This window comes from Saccopteryx bilineata, chromosome 9, assembly GCF_036850765.1.
Source record: "Saccopteryx bilineata isolate mSacBil1 chromosome 9, mSacBil1_pri_phased_curated, whole genome shotgun sequence".
Lineage (NCBI taxonomy): Eukaryota > Metazoa > Chordata > Mammalia > Chiroptera > Emballonuridae > Saccopteryx > Saccopteryx bilineata.
Genome location: NC_089498.1, coordinates 17,611,881 through 17,633,887, shown reverse-complemented (window position 1 = coordinate 17,633,887; position 22,007 = coordinate 17,611,881). Strand labels below are relative to the sequence as shown.

Sequence of the window (22,007 nt, the reverse complement as noted above, 5' to 3'; positions counted from 1 at the left end):
AGGACTGAGCAGTGGGGCACAGGGTGCCCAGGTCATCGGGACTCAGAGCATAGATCCACACCTTATTCCAGAGCACAGAGCCAGAATCAGAGCCCAGACTGACCCTAGAGTTTATTCTCTTCCAGTGAATACTGGGCCAGGTGGAGCTTGGTGGTAATCCAGCCCCACCAGGGCAGGATCCTGGGTCCTATTCGGCTTGGGTAGGGAGCAGCCTGTCAGCATTCTGGCCTTCAGGAATCTAGAGATGAAGGGGGAAAGTGGTCAGTCAGGTGGGGCTAGCGCTCTGCTGCCCTGGTCACAACCTCCCACCAACCCGGCACCAGGTTCGGGCAACCTAACACCTTCAGACTCGTCCCCGGCCTCGAAGTCTGGCTCTGGCTCTGGCTCAGGGTCGGGCTCTGGCTCTGGCTCAGGGTCGGGCTCTGGCTCCAGCTCTGGGTCGGGCTCCAGCTCCAGCTCCGGGTCGGGTTCTGGCTCCGTTTCAGGCTCTGGTTCTGCCTCTGGTTCCATATTCATTTCCGGTTCAAACTCTGGCTCAGCTCCTTCAGAGGCCTCCGTTTCTAGCTCTGTCTGGGGCTCCTCTAGGGTTCCGGATTGCTCTGCCTGGGAGCTCTCAGGACCCCCAGCCTCATCGCAGTGTGAAGCCCTGGACAGACCAGGGCATGGGGTCCCTGAGCCGGCTGCCTCAGGTGTCCAGTGGCCTGGGCACGAAGGGTTGTAGCTGCGTTCCCGGTAGCCTGGGTGGAGTGGGAGGGTCTCAGGTTCAGTTTATCCCTCTGCACACACGCCTACCTCTTGGGGAGGCTAGAACTCTCCTGCCCCCCTCCTCACCCCGCCTCTACTCTGACCCAGGCTCCTGCTCCACGGCGCATGCTCACCAGTGCCCACATGCTGCCAGTCCCAGGCTGGGTCGGGAGCGTGCACGGTGCGCTGGGCGCAGCGCAGCAGCTCCTGGCAGGCGGCCTCGCCCTTGTTCTGTACCAGCAGCAGCAGGCGGCGCACCCTGCGCTCGGCATCAGGCAGCGCATCCAATGCCTCGTACTCTGGCCCAGTGAGCACGCCCCGCGCCAGCAGCGCATCCAGCAGCAGCCCAGAGTCCGCCTGCAGCGTCTCTACCAGTCGTTTCCGCTCGCGGTCAATCGTCTCTGAGGGTCTCTCCTGCGCGTTGCCCATAGTGGGGGATGCCTGGAGGATGGGGAGAGAGGTACTCAGGCCGGGGCTTCTCCGCCCTTGCCTTCTCTCTAAGGACCCTTATCTACTTTCTCACTGCTTTCCCCAATCAGGATATCCCAGCTGCCTGCAGATTCTTGGATCTGTTCAGAATCTGTTTATCCACACTAACTCCTCTTTCCCAAACCTCCTTCCCCCACCTTAACAGGAAAGCTTACATTGCAGTCAAGTGCTCTCCAGTCTTTCTGCAGAATACTGCTCTGTCATCCTCACTACTTTCACAGTCTAGGCCTTCACCTCCAGCCCAGACCCTGCAGAGCCTTGAATCCACTCTACCCAGAGCACAAGGTGCTGACTTCCTTCCCTACTCTACTCACCTACCAGAGAAAGACCACACCTTTACCCTGACCCTGAGACTCATTTGAGGTCTGGCCCCTGCACCCCTTCACCAATTCCACCTCCAGGTTGCAATCCCAATGTGGTCTCATGGCCCTTCCTGATTCCCTAATATCTGAGCTGGATACCTGAATCCTCTTTAGTCCTAGCCTTGCCCAAGATCTCCTGACATCTGAGACCTAACTGTCTCCCTGCTGCCCTGGGAATGACTCACAGCCATCTCTTGCTTCATCTTGCAGTTCTGAGGGCCAACTCAAAAAAGATACCAACAATTTCTTTTTTAAATACTTGTTGAGCCCTGGCCGGTTGGCTCAGCGGTAGAGCGTCGGCCTAGCGTGCGGAGGACCCGGGTTTGATTCCCGGCCAGGGCACACAGGAGAAGTGCACATTTGCTTCTCCACCCCTCCGCCGCGCTTTCCTCTCTTTCTCTCTCTTCCCCTCCCGCAGCCAAGGCTCCATTGGAGCAAAGATGGCCCGGGCGCTGGGGATGGCTCTGTGGCCTCTGCCCCAGGCGCTAGAGTGGCTCTGGTCGCAACAAGGTGACGCCCAGGATGGGCAGAGCATCGCCCCCTGGTGGGCAGAGCTTCGCCCCATGGTGGGCGTGCCGGGTGGATCCCGGTTGGGCGCATGCGGGAGTCTGTCTGACTGTCTCTCCCTGTTTCCAGCTTCAGAAAAATGAAAAAAAAAAAAAAAATGCTTGTTGAGCCTGACCAGGCAGTGGCACAGTAGACAGAGCATCAGACTGAGATGCGGAGGACCCAGGTTCGAGACCCTGAGCTCGCCAGCTTGAGTGTGGGCTCATCTGGTTTGAGCAAAGCTCACCGCTTGGACCTAAGGTTGCTGGCTCAAGCGAGAGGTCACTCAGTCTGCTGTAGTCCCATGGTCAAGGCACATATGAGAAAGCAATCAATGAACAGCTAAGATGCTGCAACGAAGAATTGATGCTTCTTATCTCTCTCCCTTCCTGTCTATCTGTCCCTCTCTCTGACTTTCTCTGTCTCTGTCACAAAAAAAAAAAATAAATAAAAATAAAAAACTTGCTGAACTTCTGTTTTCCTTCATGGATCCTTCCATTTTGAGAGATTGTCTCTACCAAACAGGAGGTGTTAGGCAGAAATTAATCCACTTTGTCCACTTATTGATATCTTAAGGACAAGGGCCCATCCCTTCTTGGATGGCCTGACCCAAGCAGGCCCCTGACATCAAGGGGCAAAGCGGTCAGGCCCTGGACCACTCCCTCTCTCAGCCTGTTTCCTCCAGCCCTAGCTTTGTCCACATGGCACCCCCTTGGTCTTGCCCTGTCTTTAGGGTCCCTCCTCTACCTCTTTACTGAACTCCAGGTCTGGTAGAGCAGGTTTGGTCCTGGCCCCCTCCTGCCTTCCTGGTCTCTCTCATTACCATCCCATGTCATGCTATGTCTCCCTGGTCATTTCACCGCTTCTGACCATATTGAAGTGTCAGCCCTTCCTCCAGGTTACTGATCAGAGATAGGACTACTCCTTACCCCTTCCTCTCCATTCATGTCCCATCTGTGACAAATGCTGCCCCTCTACCTCTCAGTCTCTATCAGCACCGCCATTAACCCCACCATCCTCACCTCATCTCCTTTGACAGTGTCTCTGAGTACCTCTCACTCCCATCTCATCCCCCCACAGCACAGTAATTTTTGACGACTCTCTGGGGCAGGATTTATTGTCTCCATTTTACAGATGAGAAGACAGACTTAGACCAAGTGACAGAACTGTAATCTGACTTGCTCTAACCTGAACTATAATAAGGGCTCCTGCTAAGCAGAATATCTGCCCTAACCATCTGTCCCCTGCTCCCCACTGCCCATCAGAGAGAATTCAGACGGTCTGACCTGGCTGCTCTCCCATCTCCAGGACAGGCAGGCTGTCCCCCACATCCCCCAACCCTCAGTGCTAGGAGAACTCCCTAAGCCCCTGGCATTTCTGAACCTTATCCGTGCTGTTCCTTAAACTTGAAATACCTTTCCCCTTCCTCTACCAGGCGTCCCCAAACTACGGTCTGTGGGCAGCAATGCGGCCCCCTGAGGCCATTTATCCAGCCCCCACTGCACTTCTGGAAGGGGCACCTCTTTCATTGGTGGTCAATGAGAGGACCACTGTATTTGGCAGCCCTCCAATGGTCTGAGGGACAGTGAACTGGCCCCCTGTGTAAAAAGTTTGGAGACCCCTTCTCTATGCTGTGGATCCATCCTCCAAGACTCAAATAAAGGTCCCCTTGTCTACTCCAATGCCTGAGTGTGTCATAGCACCTCATTTCCTGTGTACCCCAGTGAACTACATGTCCCCTCAGCGCTATGCTGACACTGTACTGTGTACATGCAGCCCCTCTACCTTCTACAGCTGAGGCTCGCAAAGACTGTCCTATCACAGGTGCCAGAAGGGAGAGGGGGCAGGACCTCCTCTGGTACACGTGCAGAGGGAGGGGGCAGATCAGATTGGTCCCTCGTTCTCCCTCTCCTCCCCAAGTTATTTCTGTTAGCCTCCTCCTCTCATTAGCCAAGTCTTGTCCTTGGTCCCAGCTGGTCTGGGACCTCCCTCTTCTGAGACTCAATGCTCAGAAGTAAATACTGTACCGAAGTTATGTCGCAGCCAGTCCTTCAAGGGTCACGGGCCAAATCCTTCCGAGAGCTCCAAGTTCCAGGCGTGGAGGGGCGGGTCGTCTCGGCCCCCCTCCCGAGCTGGCTTGTGAACTCTCTTGCTAAGGAGCGCGAGCTGTGGGAAGCTGGGGAAGCTTTTGCACAGGTGCGACCACAGGCTCCCCTTAGGTCTCCTCCACCGGGTCTCGGCCCCAGAGTCCTGTGGAGGGGCGGGGCTCATAGACCTTGGAGCAATGCTGGTTGGGACACGGATTCTACCGTATCTCAGTGTTTTGTTTTGTTTTCCTTCCCCCAGCCGGGTGTGGTAGAGCTCCGGGTCCGATGCGCTCTGGGCGGCACCCGGGCCGGGCCCCACTCACTGGTCGAGCCTTGGCGGGGTAGAAGATGACAAGGCAGAAAGGGCCGGTGGGGGGCGGGGGGAGCAGCTGCTGCGTGGGGGCGGGGCGGTCAGGGCTGCCGGGAACCCGGAGTGGGTAGGAGAGAACAGCTGTTCAGGTCCGCACACTAGGAGGCCGATCGCCAGGTCACGCAACGCCTGGGCTCGTATACAGAGACCGCTTTCCCTCCCCACCCCAGGAGCGCCAGGATCCGACGCCCACTCTGGGCCTGGCAATTCCCAGGCGCTTTACTCCTGTCTTGTCATCGACTCCTCTTTACCTGCCACAGATAAGGCTCAGAGAAGGGCACCAGCTTACTCAGGATCACAGAGCGGATTTATTGCGGGGCTGAGTGTAACCACCAAAGCCCCCACTTCGCGAAGAATGCAGTGGCTGAGCACCAGCTCCGGATCCTGGCCGGAGGATCCGGGCCTAAGCAGGAGAATTAAGAGCAGGCTCCCCAAGCGTTCCACTCTTCAGGGGTTTCTCCATTAAAGCCCTAGGACCGTCTGACTAGGCGGTGGCGCAGTGGATAGAGCGTGGGACTGGGACAAGGTGGACCCAAGCTGAAACCCCGAGGTTGCCAGCTTGAGCGCGGGCTCATCTGGTTTGAGCAAGGCTCACCAGCTTGAGCCCAAGGTCGCTGGCTTGAGCAAGGAGTCACTTGGTCTGCTGTAGCCCCCCCCCCCCCATCAAGGCACATATGAGAAAGCAATCAATGAACAACTAAGGTGCCACAACAAAGAATTGATGCTTCTCATCTCTCTCCCTTCCTGTCTGTCTGTCTCGCTCAGTCTCTGTCACCAAAAAAACAAATAAATAAAAAATAAAATAAAAAGCCCTAGGACCTGGATGCTTCAACGAATGCCAAATTGCCCCTCCTCCCCCATTATTTCTATGCTCCCAGGTTGGTAGAGAAAAGAGACCAGAAACAGAAAAAAATGCGGTTTATGTGCACAACTTGGTAGTGGAAAGGGGCAGCTGAGTAGCAGGGTCTTGGGTCAGCCTTCGCCAGGGGGTGCCAGAAAGCAGAGACGGGCCCAAGGCTGCAGGCCAGCCCTCAGCCAGGCTGGCTTCAGACTGGAGAGGGTCTCAGGGGGAGGGATCAGCCCCTGGGCCCAGGTAGGAGGGCCGGCTCTCAGGGGTACTGTAAATAGTAAAAGCTCCAGGCAGGCTGAGAGCTGGACCTCCTAAAGCTGCTTGGACGTCCAGCAGGAGTGGTGTCCCAAGTGTAGAGTCCTTCCCTAGGAGGAGTAAGGCTGTGCTCAGTAGGGACAAACATCCCGCTTTCTTCAGGGAAGGAAAGCCTCAGCCCTCTTGCCCTCTAGTCTGCTAGGATTAAACATCCATTCTCAACCTCTCTGTTTTCACTCAGTGGTGAGGAGATGATGGGTGAGGTAGCTCTCTGCAGGGCAGCCTGAACTCTAAGGATGTCCCCCAAAACACAAACTGCCCAGCCCACCCAATCATAGTTGCTCTGGCCAATCAGGGCCTCCCACAGGTCCTGAGTCACCACACCATTACCTGGACTTGGAGAATTTAACCCCTTGACCGTCAGCTCAGTCTCACCCTTCTCTGGAACCAAGGGCTGCATCTGTATTGGGAGAACCCCATGAAGCAACTGGGGAAGGGAGCTGGGGCTTAGGCTGAGAGGACAGTCATGGACCAACGGGCTTGGCTCAGCAACCCTAGCCCCCCACCCCCATCTTACCAGGGACAGCTCCATGTCCAAGTCCATCAGGGTCCATTCCCTCCCTTCAAGGCTGGGGCCCAGCACCTGGGGAAGCTCCAGGTCAGCAGTGCCCTTCCCAGACTGCACAGGCAGCTGGACCCTATCCAGCCCTATGCCCTGCTGAAGGTGCACTCACGTCCAGGGGCCCTGCAGGCTCCATACATTCTGGGGGAGCTCGAAGTAGCATTGAAGGCAGCAGAATCTCGGGGCTCCGGCTCCCCCTCTCCAGGCCCAGAGGCCCCCTGTGCACAGAGAACTGCTGTTGGCCTGCAGTAACCTCCACTCTCCCAATTAGGTCCCAAGGGATCTGGATACATCAGGATCTAAATCTGACAATATCTAGAAAGTGCTAGGAGAGGACCCCCCTCCTCACATACCCATGGAGGAGCACATAGAGTGCTTCTGCCTCCTACTTTTGGCCTAAGGTTTGGGTTATAGAGCTAGGGTCTTGGGATGTGTCCCCTCCTTATGCAACTGCCAATACCAGTAGTTCTTAAACTGTTGTGTACTTTACAATCTATAACCGCCCCAATGGACTTGTTTAATTTCCTGAGCCCGACCGCCGAGATGTTTCCACTTTCCAGGACCTCTAATGGTGGTACCCCTTAGAGCATCTCTGAGAAACCAGGTCAGATCATAGTACCTAACGTCCCCCTCAGCCACCAGGGGCAGACAAGGCTGGGAAGTTTCAGGGGCCTACTTAGTGCTGGTCTAACTGCCAAAGTGGCCCACAGGACTCACAGTCAAGAATGGGCTCTCTGCTCACCTGTCAGGTACCTCCCTGGAACCCCTTGGGTCAGGCTGTTGGGCATTCCTGGGCCCCTCAGGGCTGAAGCTCCCTTTCCCTTCCAGGATGGCCTGCACCACAGCCACAGGCAGCGGTGGGGGGGCTGTCACGCAGAAGTCACACTCGTTTGGGGCCAGGGCCAGCCCGGCCTGGCCTTCCCCCCCTGGGCTGGCCGGCTCTTCTTTGAGCAATGCCAGGCCCTTCTCCCTGCACCAGAGAAAAGCTTCAACCAGACCCTGGCACTGACCTCTCCCCTACCCCCAAAGCCATCTGAGCTGCCAGGCTCTCCCCCATAGGCTCCCCAGAGGACAGTCCAAGTGTGTCCCTCTTACCTCCTGCTTCCACCGGAGGGAGAAAGCTTAACCCCTTCAGGAGATGGAGAGTCTTCTGGGATGTCAGAGATGATGGGGCCCCTGGCCCTGTGAGGACTGCTGAAGCCTGAAGTGGTTTCTGGGGGCTGTAAGTAGGAGATTAGGCTCAGGCCATAGGATGAGCCAGAACCCAAGCAGGACATATGGAGCAGGTCTAAGGGGGAAGGTTTGCAGCCCATGTTGGGGAGCCTAGTCTGGTGTGTGTGTGTGTGTGTGTGTGTGTGTGTGTAGCAGGGGACACTGACCTCCATCTTCTTTATTTGGGGTAGAGGAATTTGGGGAGGAATGTGTAAAAGGAATAAGCTCTCCATAAGCCCAGCTGTGACCTAGGGAAGAAAGGAAAAGCAAAACCTACCGACTGGATGAAGTAGGGGTCCTGCAGAAGGGCACCAGGTAGGGGGCAGGCACTGAATTTGGCTGGCGTTGGGCATGAGCTCCCCTCATCCAACATCAGGGACCTATGCAGGGCGGCAGGGCCCAGGCAGGGAGCTGGGTAGGTTCATCTCCCATGCCCCTCAGTCTGCACCACCTCCCTCCCACAGGCCCCAGCAGCCAAGTCAGCAGAGCTGAGGCCTGTTGCCAGGGCATCAGTCACATGCTGGAGGCAGAAGAGGCTCCCCCCAGAAATGGGGGCCCTTTTGAGGTAGAGAAGGGAGGGAGGGAGCATGGTTTGAGCCCCAGACCCTCCGATGTTGGGATGCTTTGGGGTGAGGGGGAAGGGGCTGCTGGGGTGGAAATTTGGGGATAAGGCCCTGGGACTGAGGGATCTGAGAAAGGGGTTGGTGGTGAACTTGGGGAGGAGAAGGGGGAAAGTTTTGGAAGGAGATTCTTGGGGTGATGGCTACGGGGTGAGGAAGACTGGTGTGGGGTGGGGGGATGAGGATTCCCAATGAAGGGATTTCTGGAGGAGGAGTCCCTGCAGAGGCCTTTCGCAGAGGGGGCGCTGGATGGGGGAGGGGCGGGGGAGTGCCCCTAGCTTTCTCACTCACAGCTTTCTCTTAGCTCCCGTGCTGCTGGATCCAGCCTGAAGCGGTCCAAAGAGGCACTGGATCAGCTAAAGAGGAAGCAAAGGGTTAATTCATCCTTTGGATGTGCCCCGTTCTAACAAGGCACTTCCAGGTGGGTTAGAAGACTGGGCAAAGAGGGGTATTCAGGAATGGGAGAGGGAAATGGGGTGGGGGAGAGGAACACCTTGCCAATGACCCGCTGCTGCTGACCGTGGCTCTGCCGCAACGTCACCACCTCCCTCCACAAGATTTCGTTCTGCCTGGAGGAAGGGGTGGGAGGGTGCTGAGGCGTGAGAGTTCGCCCAGTCACCACTCCCCACGGAATGGCCTGCCCCAAGGCGACCACCCTGACGATCATCCATCCATAGAGAACAGTTTCATGGCCTGGCCCATTTCGTCTGGATGAAGGCGCCAAGGCTTGAGCGAAGAGCTACTACCCCAAACCGCACTGTCCTCTCACCCAGATCCCCGCCCCTGCCTCCCCCCCCCCAACGCCCCCTCCCCCGCACTGCCTGAGCTCCCGCAGCCGCGCCTCGGTGCTCTCCTGCACTGCCCGCAAAGCCTGCACCTCGCCCAGCAGCCGGCCCAGGTCCTCGGGGCGCCAGCGGCCCTCATCCCCGCGCAGCGCAGGTACCTGCATGCAGTTGAGGAACATCCACGGGCCTGAGTCACATAAAACAGGCTCAGCCCGTCCAACACCCCCACCCCGGTTTGCTGGCTCCCACCTTGCGCCTCACGCGGTCCAGTAGTTGCTCGCGGCCACGCACGAAGCTCGGGTGTTGGAACTCAACGTGGTCGCGCTCGGGTCTGAGCAGGCCGCCCTGCTCGATGCTCACCACCTTTCGAAAGCCGTCTAGGAAGTGGGGCGTGGAGCCGTAAATCGATTGCCTCATCCCCACGCGTCGAGTCACTTACCCCTACTTCCCGCTGGGCCCTAGGTACTCACACATATTGAGTTGCCGAACAAAGCTCGCCATGTTGTTGTGTTTGAAGTACTGGGGCAGCACTTCCTTGGCGAAGCGGCTCTGGTCGCTTACAAGGAAACTGGTCCCGCTCTGCGGATAATGCCGCCCTCCCACCCACCGTGCGGGCGGAGACCGGACAATACAGTGAGCGGTGCTCGCCCACAGCCAGGCCCGCACTCTGGCGAGTGTGCACACACGCTCTCACTCTAAGGACCAGGCCTGTCGCTTATGGGGACAAGGGACAAAACCAGGCTAGAACCAGTTCTGAGGCCTAGTCTGGGGCGATCACAATGAATCCCTACCCCAGCCTGACCCAGACTCCCTTTTGGTTCTCAGAAAGGAGGTGCAGGGGCCACACTGGGTTCCAGACCCGTGATGTGACTCTGAGATAGAACCAGACCCAGCCCTTCTCTTCTGGCCTCTGTTTCCCGATCTGTCTGATGGGTGGTGTGGGAACTAAATGACCAGAAAGATTCTTCGGGTTTTAGGTCTCCAGAAGGCTACTATTCTTTCCTCACCCAGAAGTCACCTCACCTCCATCTCGCACACCCCCTACCAAGATGAACTACTTTGGACCGCTGAATCGAGAGACCCACAGCAGCGTCCCAGGCGCGGGTTGGGCGGGAGTGGATGCTCACTGCTCACTGACATGGAGGAATCCCGGGTACCACTGGGGAAGTCGAGGGGCCCCAGCCCTCACCGGGCTCCAGCGGATCAGGTGGTCGGTGCCTGGGTCGCCCACCAGCGCCCATAGCTTGCCGAGGAAGGCAGGCACTGGGCTGGGGCTCGGCTCCGTGGGCAGCGCGGCTGGCGCTTCCTGCATGGCGCGGTCTCGGCCCGCTAAACGCTGGGCCGGGCCGCGGCTGGCCAGCCAAAGCCGGGGCAAGTGCTGTGTTTGCCGCCCGCCCCGCCCTACTCCGCCTCCCAGCGCCGGGTCAGGTGGGGCCCACGTGCAAGTCCGCGGGGCGGGGCTCAGCCGGGCCGCAGTACCGTAGACAGAAAGGGCAGGCTGATCGGAGGTGTGTACCGGGGTGTGGGGAAGAGGGAGACCTGGGTTCGAGTTCCACCCTTCTCAGACCTGCTGTCTCTTCTGTTGTTATTTGGGAGAAATAGTCCATGGGCAGCCTGGTATGAGCTGGAAAAGTCTTAGAAAGCGATGGTCATGGGCACAGTGAAGCCTCGGGTAGAGTGGTCAGAGAGGGGCGGGGGAGGGAGGAAGGGAGGAGAAGCGGACACCTTCCTGCCGAGCTCTGGGGCGTTGTCATTCCCAGGATAAGGAGTGCCCCGCCCATGACTCCCACATCTGCGTCAGTACAACGGACCTTGAAGTCTCAATCTCTCCTACTCCTGCTTGGACGGCCCCTCGGACCTCTGTCGGATCTTTGCCCTCCCCCTTCAGAGCTGACTGGGTCTTTTACTTGGACGTAGAGATAGTGTAGGATTTATTTCACTGAGGCTTGGCCTGAGCTTGTGCCCTCCCCGCCCACCCCACGCCCAGCTGCAGGGCTAGCGCAGCGTTAGTGTTCGTTTGCAGAAGAGGGAGAGGTTGGAGGAGGGTGATCACAGTACCGCGGGGACAGTGGGTGTCTGCAGATGTTAGCATCAAGTACACCCAGGGCATACTCCCGTCCCCTCAATCCCCAAGAGGCACAAGAGACAACAGAGTCCTGAAGGAGCAGGTTAGCAGTTGACCCGCACTTGGGCAAACATTATCTCACAGCCACACGCCTGCTGGGGCGGCATAGGGCTTTCTCCATCACTCGACAAGCGTGGGCCGCCAGGGATGTGGCTCCCGCCTTAGTTTGAGGGTGTAGCTGCGCAGGCGCGGGCAGTGTGCGCGGAAGGCGTGCAGAACCGATGGTCTCACCACGCAAAAACAGTGCACCCCGCGCAGACCTGGGCAGCGCGCAGCTAGCAACTCCAGAGAGGCATCCAGCTCCGCGGAGGCGGTGGTGCGCACCTCGAGCACGTGCAAGGTTGCAGCGTAGTATAGTGCTGCGAAGCGCACCGAGCCTACAGTGTCCCCAGAGAGGCAGAGGTGCAGCGCAGCCACTGGCATTGCTGGCTGCAGGACACGAGTCACACTCTCAGCAGGTAGTGCTGGCTCCAGTTCCACCTCCACAGCCAGTCCCGGATGGCGGTGGCGCAACGCGGCCCAGGCTTCGTTGGGCAGAGGAGGGGCACGTGCATCCTCAGGGCAGGCGCATCTCAGGGCCAGGAGCGAGAAAGGTGCGCGGTCCGGTGCTGCCAGCACCTCGAGGGCGGTGTGTGACAGGCTGGCCAGGTGCAGGCCGAGGGTGCACAGGCGCGGGCAGGCCTCTAGTAGCTCGAGCACGGCCCCCGGCCCCACGCTGTTCACCAGTGTACAGTTGTTCAGGAAAAGGCTGCGGAGCTCGGGGCAGCCGCGTGCCACCTGTAGCACCAGCGTATCGTCCAAAGTGAAGGGCAAGCACCGCAGGTCGAGGTGACGCAGCGCCCGAGCTGTACTGCAAATAGCATGTACCGCGTCCAGGACATCCCGGCCCGCGTCGAAGAGCGGCTTTTCTCCGCGGCACTCCAGGCACAGGCCTCGAAGACCTGGGGTACAGCCCGCCAATGCAGTCAACAGCTCCGTGGCCACCTGGCGGCTTGGCTTCCTCGAAGGCTCAAATTCTAGCCGCAGGTTGTGAATGTGGTCCAGGCAGGAGGACAGATAAGGTAGCACCATGCCTTCTCGCTCACAGTCGCAACTTGGGGTTAGAGGGGTGGAAAAGAAGCATCTATGTCCCCCCCCACCCCCGCAAGCTGAAGAGAAGACTCTACCCATTCCTCAGCTTGAGTTGCACCTACTGTCCCCACTTTCTACCCTCACCCCCACATCTCCCTGTCCCGACCATTTCTAGTTACCCCAAGCTAGCCACTAATGCTAGGAGGGAGCTCCCATCCTATCCCTTTAGAAGACTTCAGCCCTAACCAAATAGTTCAGTTGATTAGAGGGTCATCCCTGTACACCAAGGTTGTGGTTCAGTCCTCTATCAGGGCACATACAAGAATCAACCAATGAATGCACAAATAAGTGAAACAACAAATGGATGTTTATCTCTCTAAAAACAATAATTAAAGAAAAAAAAAGAACTGGACGTGTCTGCCACAAGTTGAAACCCTGGCAGGGAGAGAGCCAGGATTTTTAGGAACTGGGATTTCTTAGTGATTTTGGAGCATGGCCAAATTCACGTTCTGCCTTTGCCACTCCTTAGCTGAGTGACTTAAAGGAAGTAACTCACTCTGCCTCAATTTCCTATCTGTACAATGGAGATAATACTAGCTATTAATATATGTGAGGCACTTAGAACAATGGTTGATACATAATAATAGGCAGTCAATAAATGTTAGTAATGATTATGGGTTTTTTGTTTTTTTACAGAGACAGTGAGAGAGTCAGAGAGAGGGATAGACAGGGACAGACAGGAATGAAGAGATGAGAAGCATCAATCATTAGTTTTTCCGTTGCGCATTGCAACACTTTAGCTGTTCATTGATTGCTTTCTCCTATGTGCCTTGACAGCGGGCCTTCAGCAGACCGAGTGACCCCTTGCTCGAGCCAGCGACATTGGGTCCAAGCTGGTGAGCTTTTTTTGCTTAATCCAGATGAGCCCGCGCTCAAGCTGGCGACCTCAGCGTCTCGAACCTGGGTCCTCCGCATCCCAGTCGCTGCTCTATCCACTGAGCCACTGCCTGGTCAGTTGATTATGGTTTTTAATATGGGGAGAGTCACTGAATCTTCCCAATCCCTGACTCCACAAAGAGAGGGTGAAGACTGGAGTGTGGCAAGAGGAAGGAGGGTAAGAACTGGCTCACCTGATGTTCGTGTCATGCCACACAGCACTACAGGTGGCAGCAGCAGCCCAGGCTCTGCAGACCCTGGCAGCGGCAGCACGGTCTGGCAGGGACAGGTGACAGAAGATGAGTGCCAACACCTCCTCAGGCAGTTGCTCTGGTTCAGTCATTGCCCTTCGTGGGGTGGGGGCTCAGCAGCTCCTAGCAGCTCTGGCTTGGAGAGAGAGGGACGTCTCTGGGCTCAGGAAGGCCAGAGTGTTGAGGGGAACACTGGAGCCTATGTATGGCAATGCTTGTGGCCCAGGAACTGCTACATATTTTGCAGAGCTCAGTGAAAAATGAAAATGCTGCACCCTTTGTTCAAAAACATTAGAAACTCAAGTCAGTGACAACAGAGCATTTAACCAAGTTACTAAGCCAAGCATGGGCTCGTGCTACTGCATAGGTCTCAAACCCTTGGTCAGCTTTGGATGTGAAAAGATTTCTGATTCTCCTTCAAATTACTTTATCATTTGTGTTGGAAAAAAACATACCCACTTTATATAATGTTAGAAGAAACGCAACCACAATCTATGCATGAAGTTAATCAAGAACAATACTGTGGCCTGACCAGTGGTGGTGCAGTGGATAGAACATCGGACTGGGATGCAGAGGACTCAGGTTCGAGACCCCAAGGTCGCCAGCTTGAGCACGGGCTCATCTGGTTTGAGCAAAGCTCACCAGCTTGGACCCAAGGTTGCTAGCTTGAACAAGGGGTTACTTGGTCTGCTGTAGCCCCCCCCCCCCCGTCAAGGCACATATGAGAAAGCAATCAATGAACAACTAAGGTGTCGCAGTGAAAAACTGATGATTGATGCTTCTCATCTCTCTCCATTCCTGCCTGTCTGTCCCTATCTGTCCCTCTCTCTGTAAAAAAGCACACAAAAAAACAAAAACCAATACTGTGGGAGACTGCAAGCTGGCAAAGCCCTCACAGTTTAAGGCTTAGTCAAAGGCTAAGTTCTTCCCCCACACCTCCATACTGGTTATGAAGCTGAGTATTTGTACTCGTCTCATCCCCCCACTTCACTTGCTTGCTTAAGTTGGTAGAAGCAATTTACATGCCTTTTTCTCACCCTTTGTTCTGATGTTGGTTGGTTTGTTATGCAGGGTGGAGGGTTTTCTGCACTTGGGAGAATTCTTGGGTTGCCTAGGAAATGTGTCTTTCTCCCAGTTACTGAATGAAGTCTTCTCTAGGTTAGTTGGAGGGCAGCTGCATAGGCTCTGACTGCGGAACAACCTGGTCCTCCCTCACCCTGAGCTCAGAGCCTGCCTCCTCTCCTGGCCTTCCTATACACACTCAGAGCTGTCTACCAGGATCACTGTACTGCTTCCCTCCCAACTTCAACCCTGCGTACTAGGGAAGGACTGGGCCCAACCCCCACCTGGAGGATCACTGAAATAAGGGATTCTCAGACCGTGAGGGATTATAGAGCCACTTGGACACTTGTTCCCAATACAGAATCCACGGCTCCACACACTAAATCAGGGTCTCCGGAAAGAGTAGGCCCAAGACTGAATTTCAACAAGCGCCGGTTGGCTCCATATGTCCCAAATTGAAAAACCCCGTACAGACCCTAGAGAGTGACAAAGGGTTAATAGGGCGGGAGCATTAGCGAAGAGTTTTAAGTGGCAGGGACCATAAGCCAATCAGGAAGCCTGAGGAGAAGGCGGGGCACAGCTGAATTCGCCCGGAGAGGAGTGGCTCCTTCCCTTCCCCCCTCCTCCCTCAGGGAAAGACTTTCTGAGTCCTTCCAATGAAAGGCCGGTGGGAGAAAAGTTTGGGGCTCTGGGACCCGAGGGGCCCCGGGTTCAAGTTCGCATCTTGACCTCCGAGCAGCCCAGGTTCCCGTTGGCGCGGTTCAGACTAGGCTGAAATTCCGCAGATCCACCCGGAGCGCCGCCTTTCCGAGTCCGGCGTTGTTGGACAGTGTGCATCCTTTTAAGTTGCCAACTTTATTTTAAGGTTCTTGAAATTTTTCGTACACAATGTTTCACATCACTTGTCAGTTTTCTATTTCCCCGTATTTTCCAGGCTAACGGTCCCTGCTGGAATTGGCGCGTGTATCCTGGAAGTTCTGATACCTTCAATCAGGCCTGAACCTGGAACCCACCGGCACCCCGTCTTAAATGTCAGTGAATAGCAGAGATCAGAGATCATCGAGCACCAGAACATTCTGGCCCCACGAGACGCCCCCTTGTTTCCCCCTGAGGAAGCGGGGCAGCTTTCACCCTGGAGATCTGCGGCCCTGTAAGAGCCACAAATCCCCAAGGCCCCTTGCCGGGGGCAGTTTTTCCTGCGGTCTAACCTCGGGTGCCAGTGTCTTACCTGTTAAAGCGGACCTGGTGTGCTTTGCCCCTGGGCTGGGGACTCGCGTTGGAGGACTGTGAGCGGGAAGGAGCTGCCGGGAGCTCAGGAGGCGGGATGCCGGGGCGGACCGGGCGGCTCGGGCACCGCCCCTGCGCTCCGCGCACACCCGGAAGCAGCGCGGATCCAGTGGAGCCGGGCGGGCGTGGGAATCCGGGCCGGGCCGGGCCGGGCCGGGGCGGCCAGGTTAGTGCAGAGGGTGTGTGGGCTTCCCGGTACTGGCGGGAGCAGAGGTGGATCCTGGTTCAGGAGCTTGGGTGCGGCACGGTTGTCAACAGCGGCTGCCCCGGCCGGGCCTATTAGGCTGTTTCCGTGGGAGGCGGGAAAGAGGGTACAGACCTGGGTCCCCGTAGGTTCCTTGTCCCAGCTAGGGGCTGGTTCTGAACGGATCTGAGAGCAGAGACCTCTTGACCTCCCCAGCCAGATGCGCGTGCGAAATCCCAGCATTAAGGTGAGCTAGTGGGAGGCTGGGGAGCTCCCCTCCAGAGCTCGGAAGAGGAGTAGGGGGCGCGCCCTCCTACACGCTGGAAGTTGCAAACTTTCAATCCTCCAGGGGCCACGCCCACAGGCCGTCGCCACCCATCTGGCCCGAGGTGGGGCTGCTTGGGGACTGTAGAGTGTGTTAATGGAGCGCTGGCCCGCAGTCTCAGTCCAGCTAAGCCTTTCCAAGACCTAGCACGGCCCGACCCAAAGAAAGGCGAACTCCGGAAGGGTGAGGCGCGGGGCTTCCCGAGGAGGGGCTTCTGTGAAAGGGCACGTAGGAAGTGGTTCCCAAGGGGACATGGAGCCAAGGGTCCCGGCAGACCTGTTTGCCTTACCCTATTTGTCCAGTCCTAGTGAGTGTGATGGAGCGTCCCTTTTCTCCAAGTTTCCAGTGCCCACCTGTAAGGCCTGCTGGGCAGACTCTGGCTCCACCCTGACCCCTATTCCCACTCCTTGGAGCAGGACCACATCCATCGGGAGAGCACCTTCAAGTTAAGGGTCTGAGAAGACATGAAAGAGCAAACGTTCCCAGGGCAGGTTTTTACTCTCTTCTTCCCTGGGCCGCATCCCCAGGGCTTCCCACTTGTCTCTACCTGGCCTCACTTGTCGCCTACAGAGACTCACCCCGTCTTTGTTTTTTTATTTTACTTTCTTGCTTTTTAAGAAGAACATTTTATTTTATATTTTGCCATTTTAGCACAAAGCAAATGTGCCTATTTTATGTAAAGTAGAATATTGGTAAATAGAAGGAGAACTAAAATCTCTCAAATCTTCTGCCATCCCCATAGACATTGCTTTGGATACATACACAAGTATTAATATACTGTCTACCAAAAGGTTATTGGTATGGGGGAGGGGAACTCAAAGGCATGTCCTCTGTGCTCAGATCCATAAGGTCTGGGGACACATCTGAAACAACCTCCCCAACAATGCCCAAGGTTGTGGTCCTGGCTCCTCCTGGCATCCCTCCCTTGAGGTTCCCTGTTCCTCATGTAAATGGATGCCAGTTGGGGCCACTCTATCTGTCCTGCCCAGAGCAGTAGGTCAGTCCAGGGTGCTCACAGCTGGGGCTCAGCACAACTAGACCACATATGTAAATACCAAAGACCAGATAGTAAAGAAGTATGGCTGATGGCATAGGAGGTAGGGTCTTGAGCCCATTTTTATAGGTATGGGTGAGATGTTGCCTTAGGTGAGGCAGGAAGGAAGAGGCAGGCCTCCCGGCACAGTGCAATGCTTCTCTGGCTGGGAATTTTGCCTCCTGATCTAGGGCTAGGATTTTGTCAGTAGATGGAGGAGATACTAGAACCAGGATGCCCAGACTGTCTCTGAACAGGGAAAGTATCTGTAATAGAACAACTTTAGCTGCATAAGACCAGAGCTCAGCTCCAAGTACTTTAGAAGGAAAAGGAATGGTTTAGTTTACAACTGAAAAGCCAGAGTGCAGCTAGACCCAGGGGCATAATGCAGTTAGGAGTGTACCTCTTCCTCTCAGGCTGTTTCCTTCTATGTCAGTTTCATTTTCAGTTGGGCTCTTCCCAAGCAGTGGCAAAGGACGGAGACCTCCCCTTCCTGCCAGCTCAGCCCCAAGGGAAGGGAAACTAGTGTCTCTTTCCTATTGGTCCAGCCAAAGTTGCAGGTTGCTTGCTCCATCTTGAATCTACCCAACTCTGAACTAGTCATTTTAGGAAAGAGAATGGAATATGCAAATTGGCCAGACCTGTTTCACATGCCCACACCTGGAGCTAGGGAGTGGGGTTAACCCTCCCAACAAGCATATGGATTAAAAGGGAAAAGAGAAGTCCCCAAAGGTCAGTCAGGATTGGTGAAAGGTGTCTGGACAGGCACAAACTACAAGTGTCCTTTGAAGTGAAGTCAGAATGTATAGTAGGAATACAGGTGACAAAACTGCTGAGGGAGGCGTGTGGGCTGTGGTCCTAAGGGATACTGGGGCTCAAGTTCAAGCTGAGGGCATTCTGGGACATGGGTCTGGTTGGTTGTGGGGCATAGGCACCATCCAGGATGAAAGTGTCTCCTGTCAGCTTTGGTAAGAGACAGCTTGGCCTGAGGTTGGGGAATAACTTCTTTGCCTCCACTGCAGGATAGTACCTCTCCTCTCTCCATTGTGACTCTGGGCTTTTTTTTGAAAAGTCAGTGGAGGGACAGTCCTCACTGCAAGTTTGGGCTGGGCTATGCAGAGCCAGACACACAAGGGGCTGCCTGTGGGAGGATGAACTTCCCCTCACAAGTGTGCCAGCTGGATCGTGTGGGACTGTACAGTTATCTCCAGGACTGGGTTGGGGGTGATCTGGATACTCATCTGCATCTCCAGGAGGCAAGATGGCTGCTGGGCCAAATGGGCTCGAGGAGTGGGTGGGCAGTGCATACCTGTTTGTGGAGTCCTCGCTGGACAAGGTGGTCCTGTCGGATGCCTATGCGCACCCCCAGCAGAAGGTGGCAGTGTACAAGGCTCTGCGGACTGTATTGGCAGGTGTGTGGTTGGGTCACTTGGAGAGAAAGGAGCAGCCTGGGTCTGGGACCTTTTGTGGGCAGGGCCAAGGGCTGAGACACCCCCCCCCCCCACCTCTACCCTACACCACTTGAGCTCTGTGGGCTTGTGCATGGGAAGGAGAGGAGGTGGACTGGTTGCTTAGGCTGTCTTCTCTGTTACTCCTCATATGTGCCCTTAAGTGTAGACATGTGTCTGTGTATGATTTACTTATGTATTCACTAACGTTCCGCTGCTTCATGTCTCCCACTCCTCAAACCAGCCAGCTTACTGCTTTCTACTAATTGCACATCTCTCTCTTTTCCTCTTTCACTGCAGCATTCCTTGCCCAAGACTCCTTCCCTGTACCTACTTTTGGCTCCTCCTTTCTCTTGTCCGAGCAGAGGTGACAGGAGGCTGAACCCGGTTAGGGGATCCCACTAGGGCCCCAGAGCAGCCGAGCCCCTTTCCTTCCCGGGCAGCAGGAGACCTCTCATCCCTTCCCCACCCCGCTTGCTACCACCTACCCAGTCAGCTTGGCTGCCCAGGGCATTTGCCCCTCTCTGTGCTGCAAAGTCTCTCCCCACGTCCTTTTGCCCCATCTTAATATGGGACTCTAGGAGTGGGGCTAGGGTGGTACCCACTCCCTGTGATAGGTCCTGGCTTTCACTCTAGTATGTCAATTTTGTTTTCTGGCTGAGAGCTCAGGGGTAAGCCCGGCGCCCCTAGGTCGGGGGGTAGGGAGGGGGTCTGATTGCGAGCTTTACCCCTCCAACGACCGCTTGGGGACCACCTGGCGCCTGACTGACCGCCTCTGCAGAGAGCGGGAGCCCGGACGTGTTGCAGATGCTCAAGATACACCGCAGCGATTCGCAGCTGATTGTACAGCTGCGTTTCTGCGGACGCCAGCCCTGCGGCCGCTTCCTCCGCGCCTACCGCGAGGGGACGCTGCGCACGGCGCTGGAGCGCTACTTGGCCGCAGGGCTCACCCTGCACTCCCTGCCATTGCAACTGGAGCTGCGCGCGGGCGTGGAGGTGCTGGACTCCTTGCTGACGGATGAGGAGCGTTGTTTGAGTTGTATCTTCGGCCAGAAGGTGCGGCCCGGCTGGGTCCAGAGCGGGGGTGGGGCAGGGATTCATGGCTAATGCCTCTACTGACGGCGCACTCCCCTCTCTAGCCTGACCGGCTCCGGGACGAGGAACTCGCTGAGTTGGAGGATGCTCTCCGGCATCTGACCTGCGATGGCGCGGGGGGCCAGGGTGGCAACGTGGAAGCTCCTGCCTCCTCGCAGTTCCTGACCCCTTCTCCATCGGAGGAGAAGCCGCCACTGCCGGTATCTGGCCAGACTTTTCTGTTCCAGGGTCAGCCCGTAGGTGAGGCACAGACAGGGTCACCGGGAAATCAAGGGGCAGGAATGTACGGGTACTTGTCTGCCGCCCTCGCCCCCCCCCCCCAAGTTCACTCTGTTTCCCATCACCCCCGCAGTGAACCGGCCGCTAAGCCTGCAGGACCAGCAGACATTCGCACGCTTAGTGGGCCTCAAATGGCGCAAGGTTGGGCGCACCCTGCAGCGAGGCTGTCGTGCGCTGCGGGACCCAGCCCTCGACTCTCTGGCCTATGAGTATGAGCGCGAGGGGCTGTACGAGCAAGCCTTCCAGCTACTGCGGCGCTTTGTGCAAGCTGAGGGCCGTCGAGCCACACTGCAGCGCCTGGTGGAGGCGCTGGAGGAGAACGAGCTCACCAGCCTGGCAGAGGACTTGCTGGGCCTGGCAAATCCCGACGATGGTCAGGCCTAGGCTGGGTAGCAGACAAAAGGGAGGTCGTCCAGTTGTTCAGCCAGGGTTTGGAGCACCCGGGTCCCTTCTGCTGCTACTGCTGATCTGTACATCCACAGGACTTATAACCCTATTTGCTCCAGGTGCTGGGCAGAGTTGACTGCCTTCTCCAGGAGCCAGATAAACACCGACCATGCCTGCTGGGGTACCATTGGGGATTCGGCCCCAGATACTACAATAGAGACAGTCTGTGAGGGTGATCTGCTGCAGAGGTCGGCCTCACCTCACCCACCCCAGAAGAGGGGCTTCTGGCTAGCTCTTGTTTCTTCACTCATTGAACAATCAACTCATTAGACACCTGTTGTGTTTTAGGCATCATACAGGGTACTGCAAATACTGTGGTAAACAAAGTAGACAATCCTGCCTGCCCTCAGTTCACACTCAGTATGGGACACCAAATAGTAATAAAACATTAATGTTTCTTGATGAGAAAAATACAAGTAATTGTGGGAGCACTAAAGAGGGGCCTAACCCAGATTAGGGGTTAGGCTTCCTGGGAGAGATATGAGTGTGAACATGGGAGAGAGTGGGGGGTGGGCACTGAGAGTAGAGCAATGTCCTGGACATAGCCAGCTGCTGGTGTGGTCTTGAGGGAGGTGAGAGGGAGGGTTGTTAGAAGAACAAAGTTTGAGTGGCTAGATCTAGGGGTGGGTGGATTTGCAGAGACCCAGGGAGAAGTGGGGAAAGTAGAGAGTATGGGGTCTGGCAAGCCACTTTACAGAGTTTGGATTTTATCCGTAGGTCAGTGAGAAGGCTTTGAAGGGTTTTGGGAATGAAGGCTGGGAGGCTGGTGAATATGAGAAAGGAGAGAGAAGGGACAATGGCCCAGGCTGGGGCAGTGGCAGTGGAGATAGAGGGGAGAGATGAACACAGAGCTGTTTTGGACAAAGGATAACAGGCCTGATAACACTGGATAAGGAATGAAGTGAGACCTAGTTTCTGCCTTTGCCAGTTGGATGAAAAGTGAGGCTTCCTGCTGGCATGTGGGCCTGGGAAAGGTGACGTGTTTGCTCTGTTTGGAACAAGCTGGGCATGATGTTCCTGTAGAATATCCAGGGAGAGAATTTAAGGAAAGCTGGATCTATAGTTTTGAGTTCAGCAGAAGGTCAAGGTTCAAGATTCACAAAGGGACAGGTATGAGTGGGTAGGGTTTCCCAGGGGGAGGTCCAGAAAAAGAGCAGCTCATAGAAGAAGGAGGAAAACTGGAGATTTGGGAACCAAGGGAATACCCACCTGCTGTGATGGAGGCTGTAGATCAGTCAAGGTGAAGGAGTGTTTGCTGGGGAATATTTCTGGGACATGGTGGGTACAGCCTCAAGCGAGGCCACGGAGGGGTGGGAGATGAGGCAGTGGAGAAAACCAGAATAGCAGAATCCTGGGAGGTTTGAAAAGGAGAGTGAGGCTCAGGAGGGTTTGCTTTTTTTCTTTTTTTGGTATTTTTCCAAAGTGAGAAGGGGGAGGGGGTGAGGCAGGCAGAGGACTCCCAACCGGGATCCACCTGGCATGCCCATTGTTCCATTGCAATGGGAGCCATTCTAGCACCTGA

At 56.1% G+C, this 22,007-nt stretch overlaps 4 protein-coding genes across 12 annotated transcripts; 1 reads left to right on the top strand and 3 right to left on the bottom strand.

Annotated features, from left to right (window-relative positions):
- Positions 1-73: 73 nt before the first annotated feature.
- NOL3 (nucleolar protein 3) lies at positions 74-4,593 on the bottom strand. Its single transcript, XM_066242708.1, has 4 exons — positions 4,169-4,593; positions 879-1,185; positions 342-737; positions 74-238 (listed from the first exon to the last, which is right to left on the bottom strand). The coding sequence occupies exons 2-4, from the start codon at positions 1,171-1,173 to the stop codon at positions 231-233; spliced, it is 699 nt and encodes a 232-aa protein (XP_066098805.1). The 5' UTR covers positions 1,174-1,185; positions 4,169-4,593; the 3' UTR covers positions 74-230.
- Positions 4,594-5,499: 906 nt separating this feature from the next.
- Positions 5,500-10,343, bottom strand: HSF4 (heat shock transcription factor 4). Of its 4 annotated transcripts, none has more exons than XM_066242095.1 (13): positions 10,132-10,343; positions 9,413-9,521; positions 9,192-9,319; positions 8,976-9,100; positions 8,651-8,726; positions 8,449-8,513; positions 7,815-7,917; positions 7,421-7,545; positions 7,068-7,295; positions 6,438-6,543; positions 6,281-6,346; positions 6,094-6,163; positions 5,500-5,813 (listed from the first exon to the last, which is right to left on the bottom strand). In XM_066242095.1, exons 1-13 carry the CDS (start codon positions 10,252-10,254, stop codon positions 5,662-5,664), a joined length of 1,476 nt encoding a protein of 491 aa, XP_066098192.1. In that variant the 5' UTR covers positions 10,255-10,343; the 3' UTR covers positions 5,500-5,661. The 4 variants fall into 4 exon arrangements, with proteins under 4 accessions (XP_066098192.1, XP_066098194.1, XP_066098196.1 ...); XM_066242097.1 differs by having other exon boundaries at positions 9,413-9,650; positions 10,132-10,268; XM_066242099.1 differs by lacking the exon at positions 7,068-7,295.
- A 578-nt stretch (positions 10,344-10,921) lies between these two features.
- On the bottom strand, positions 10,922-15,710 carry FBXL8 (F-box and leucine rich repeat protein 8). Of its 2 annotated transcripts, none has more exons than XM_066242101.1 (3): positions 15,616-15,689; positions 13,269-13,461; positions 10,922-12,160 (listed from the first exon to the last, which is right to left on the bottom strand). In XM_066242101.1, the coding sequence occupies exons 2-3, from the start codon at positions 13,415-13,417 to the stop codon at positions 11,188-11,190; spliced, it is 1,122 nt and encodes a 373-aa protein (XP_066098198.1). In that variant the 5' UTR covers positions 13,418-13,461; positions 15,616-15,689; the 3' UTR covers positions 10,922-11,187. The 2 variants fall into 2 exon arrangements, with proteins under 2 accessions (XP_066098198.1, XP_066098197.1); XM_066242100.1 differs by having other exon boundaries at positions 10,923-12,160; positions 13,269-13,457; positions 15,616-15,710.
- Positions 15,011-20,888, top strand: TRADD (TNFRSF1A associated via death domain). Of its 5 annotated transcripts, XM_066242103.1 has the most exons (6): positions 15,011-15,216; positions 15,322-15,537; positions 18,470-18,628; positions 19,446-19,720; positions 19,804-19,999; positions 20,112-20,888. In XM_066242103.1, the coding sequence occupies exons 3-6, from the start codon at positions 18,478-18,480 to the stop codon at positions 20,420-20,422; spliced, it is 933 nt and encodes a 310-aa protein (XP_066098200.1). In that variant the 5' UTR covers positions 15,011-15,216; positions 15,322-15,537; positions 18,470-18,477; the 3' UTR covers positions 20,423-20,888. The 5 variants fall into 5 exon arrangements, with proteins under 5 accessions (XP_066098200.1, XP_066098202.1, XP_066098199.1 ...); XM_066242105.1 differs by having other exon boundaries at positions 15,011-15,537; XM_066242102.1 differs by lacking the exons at positions 15,011-15,216; positions 15,322-15,537 and adding an exon at positions 15,726-15,840.
- Positions 20,889-22,007: the final 1,119 nt, after the last annotated feature.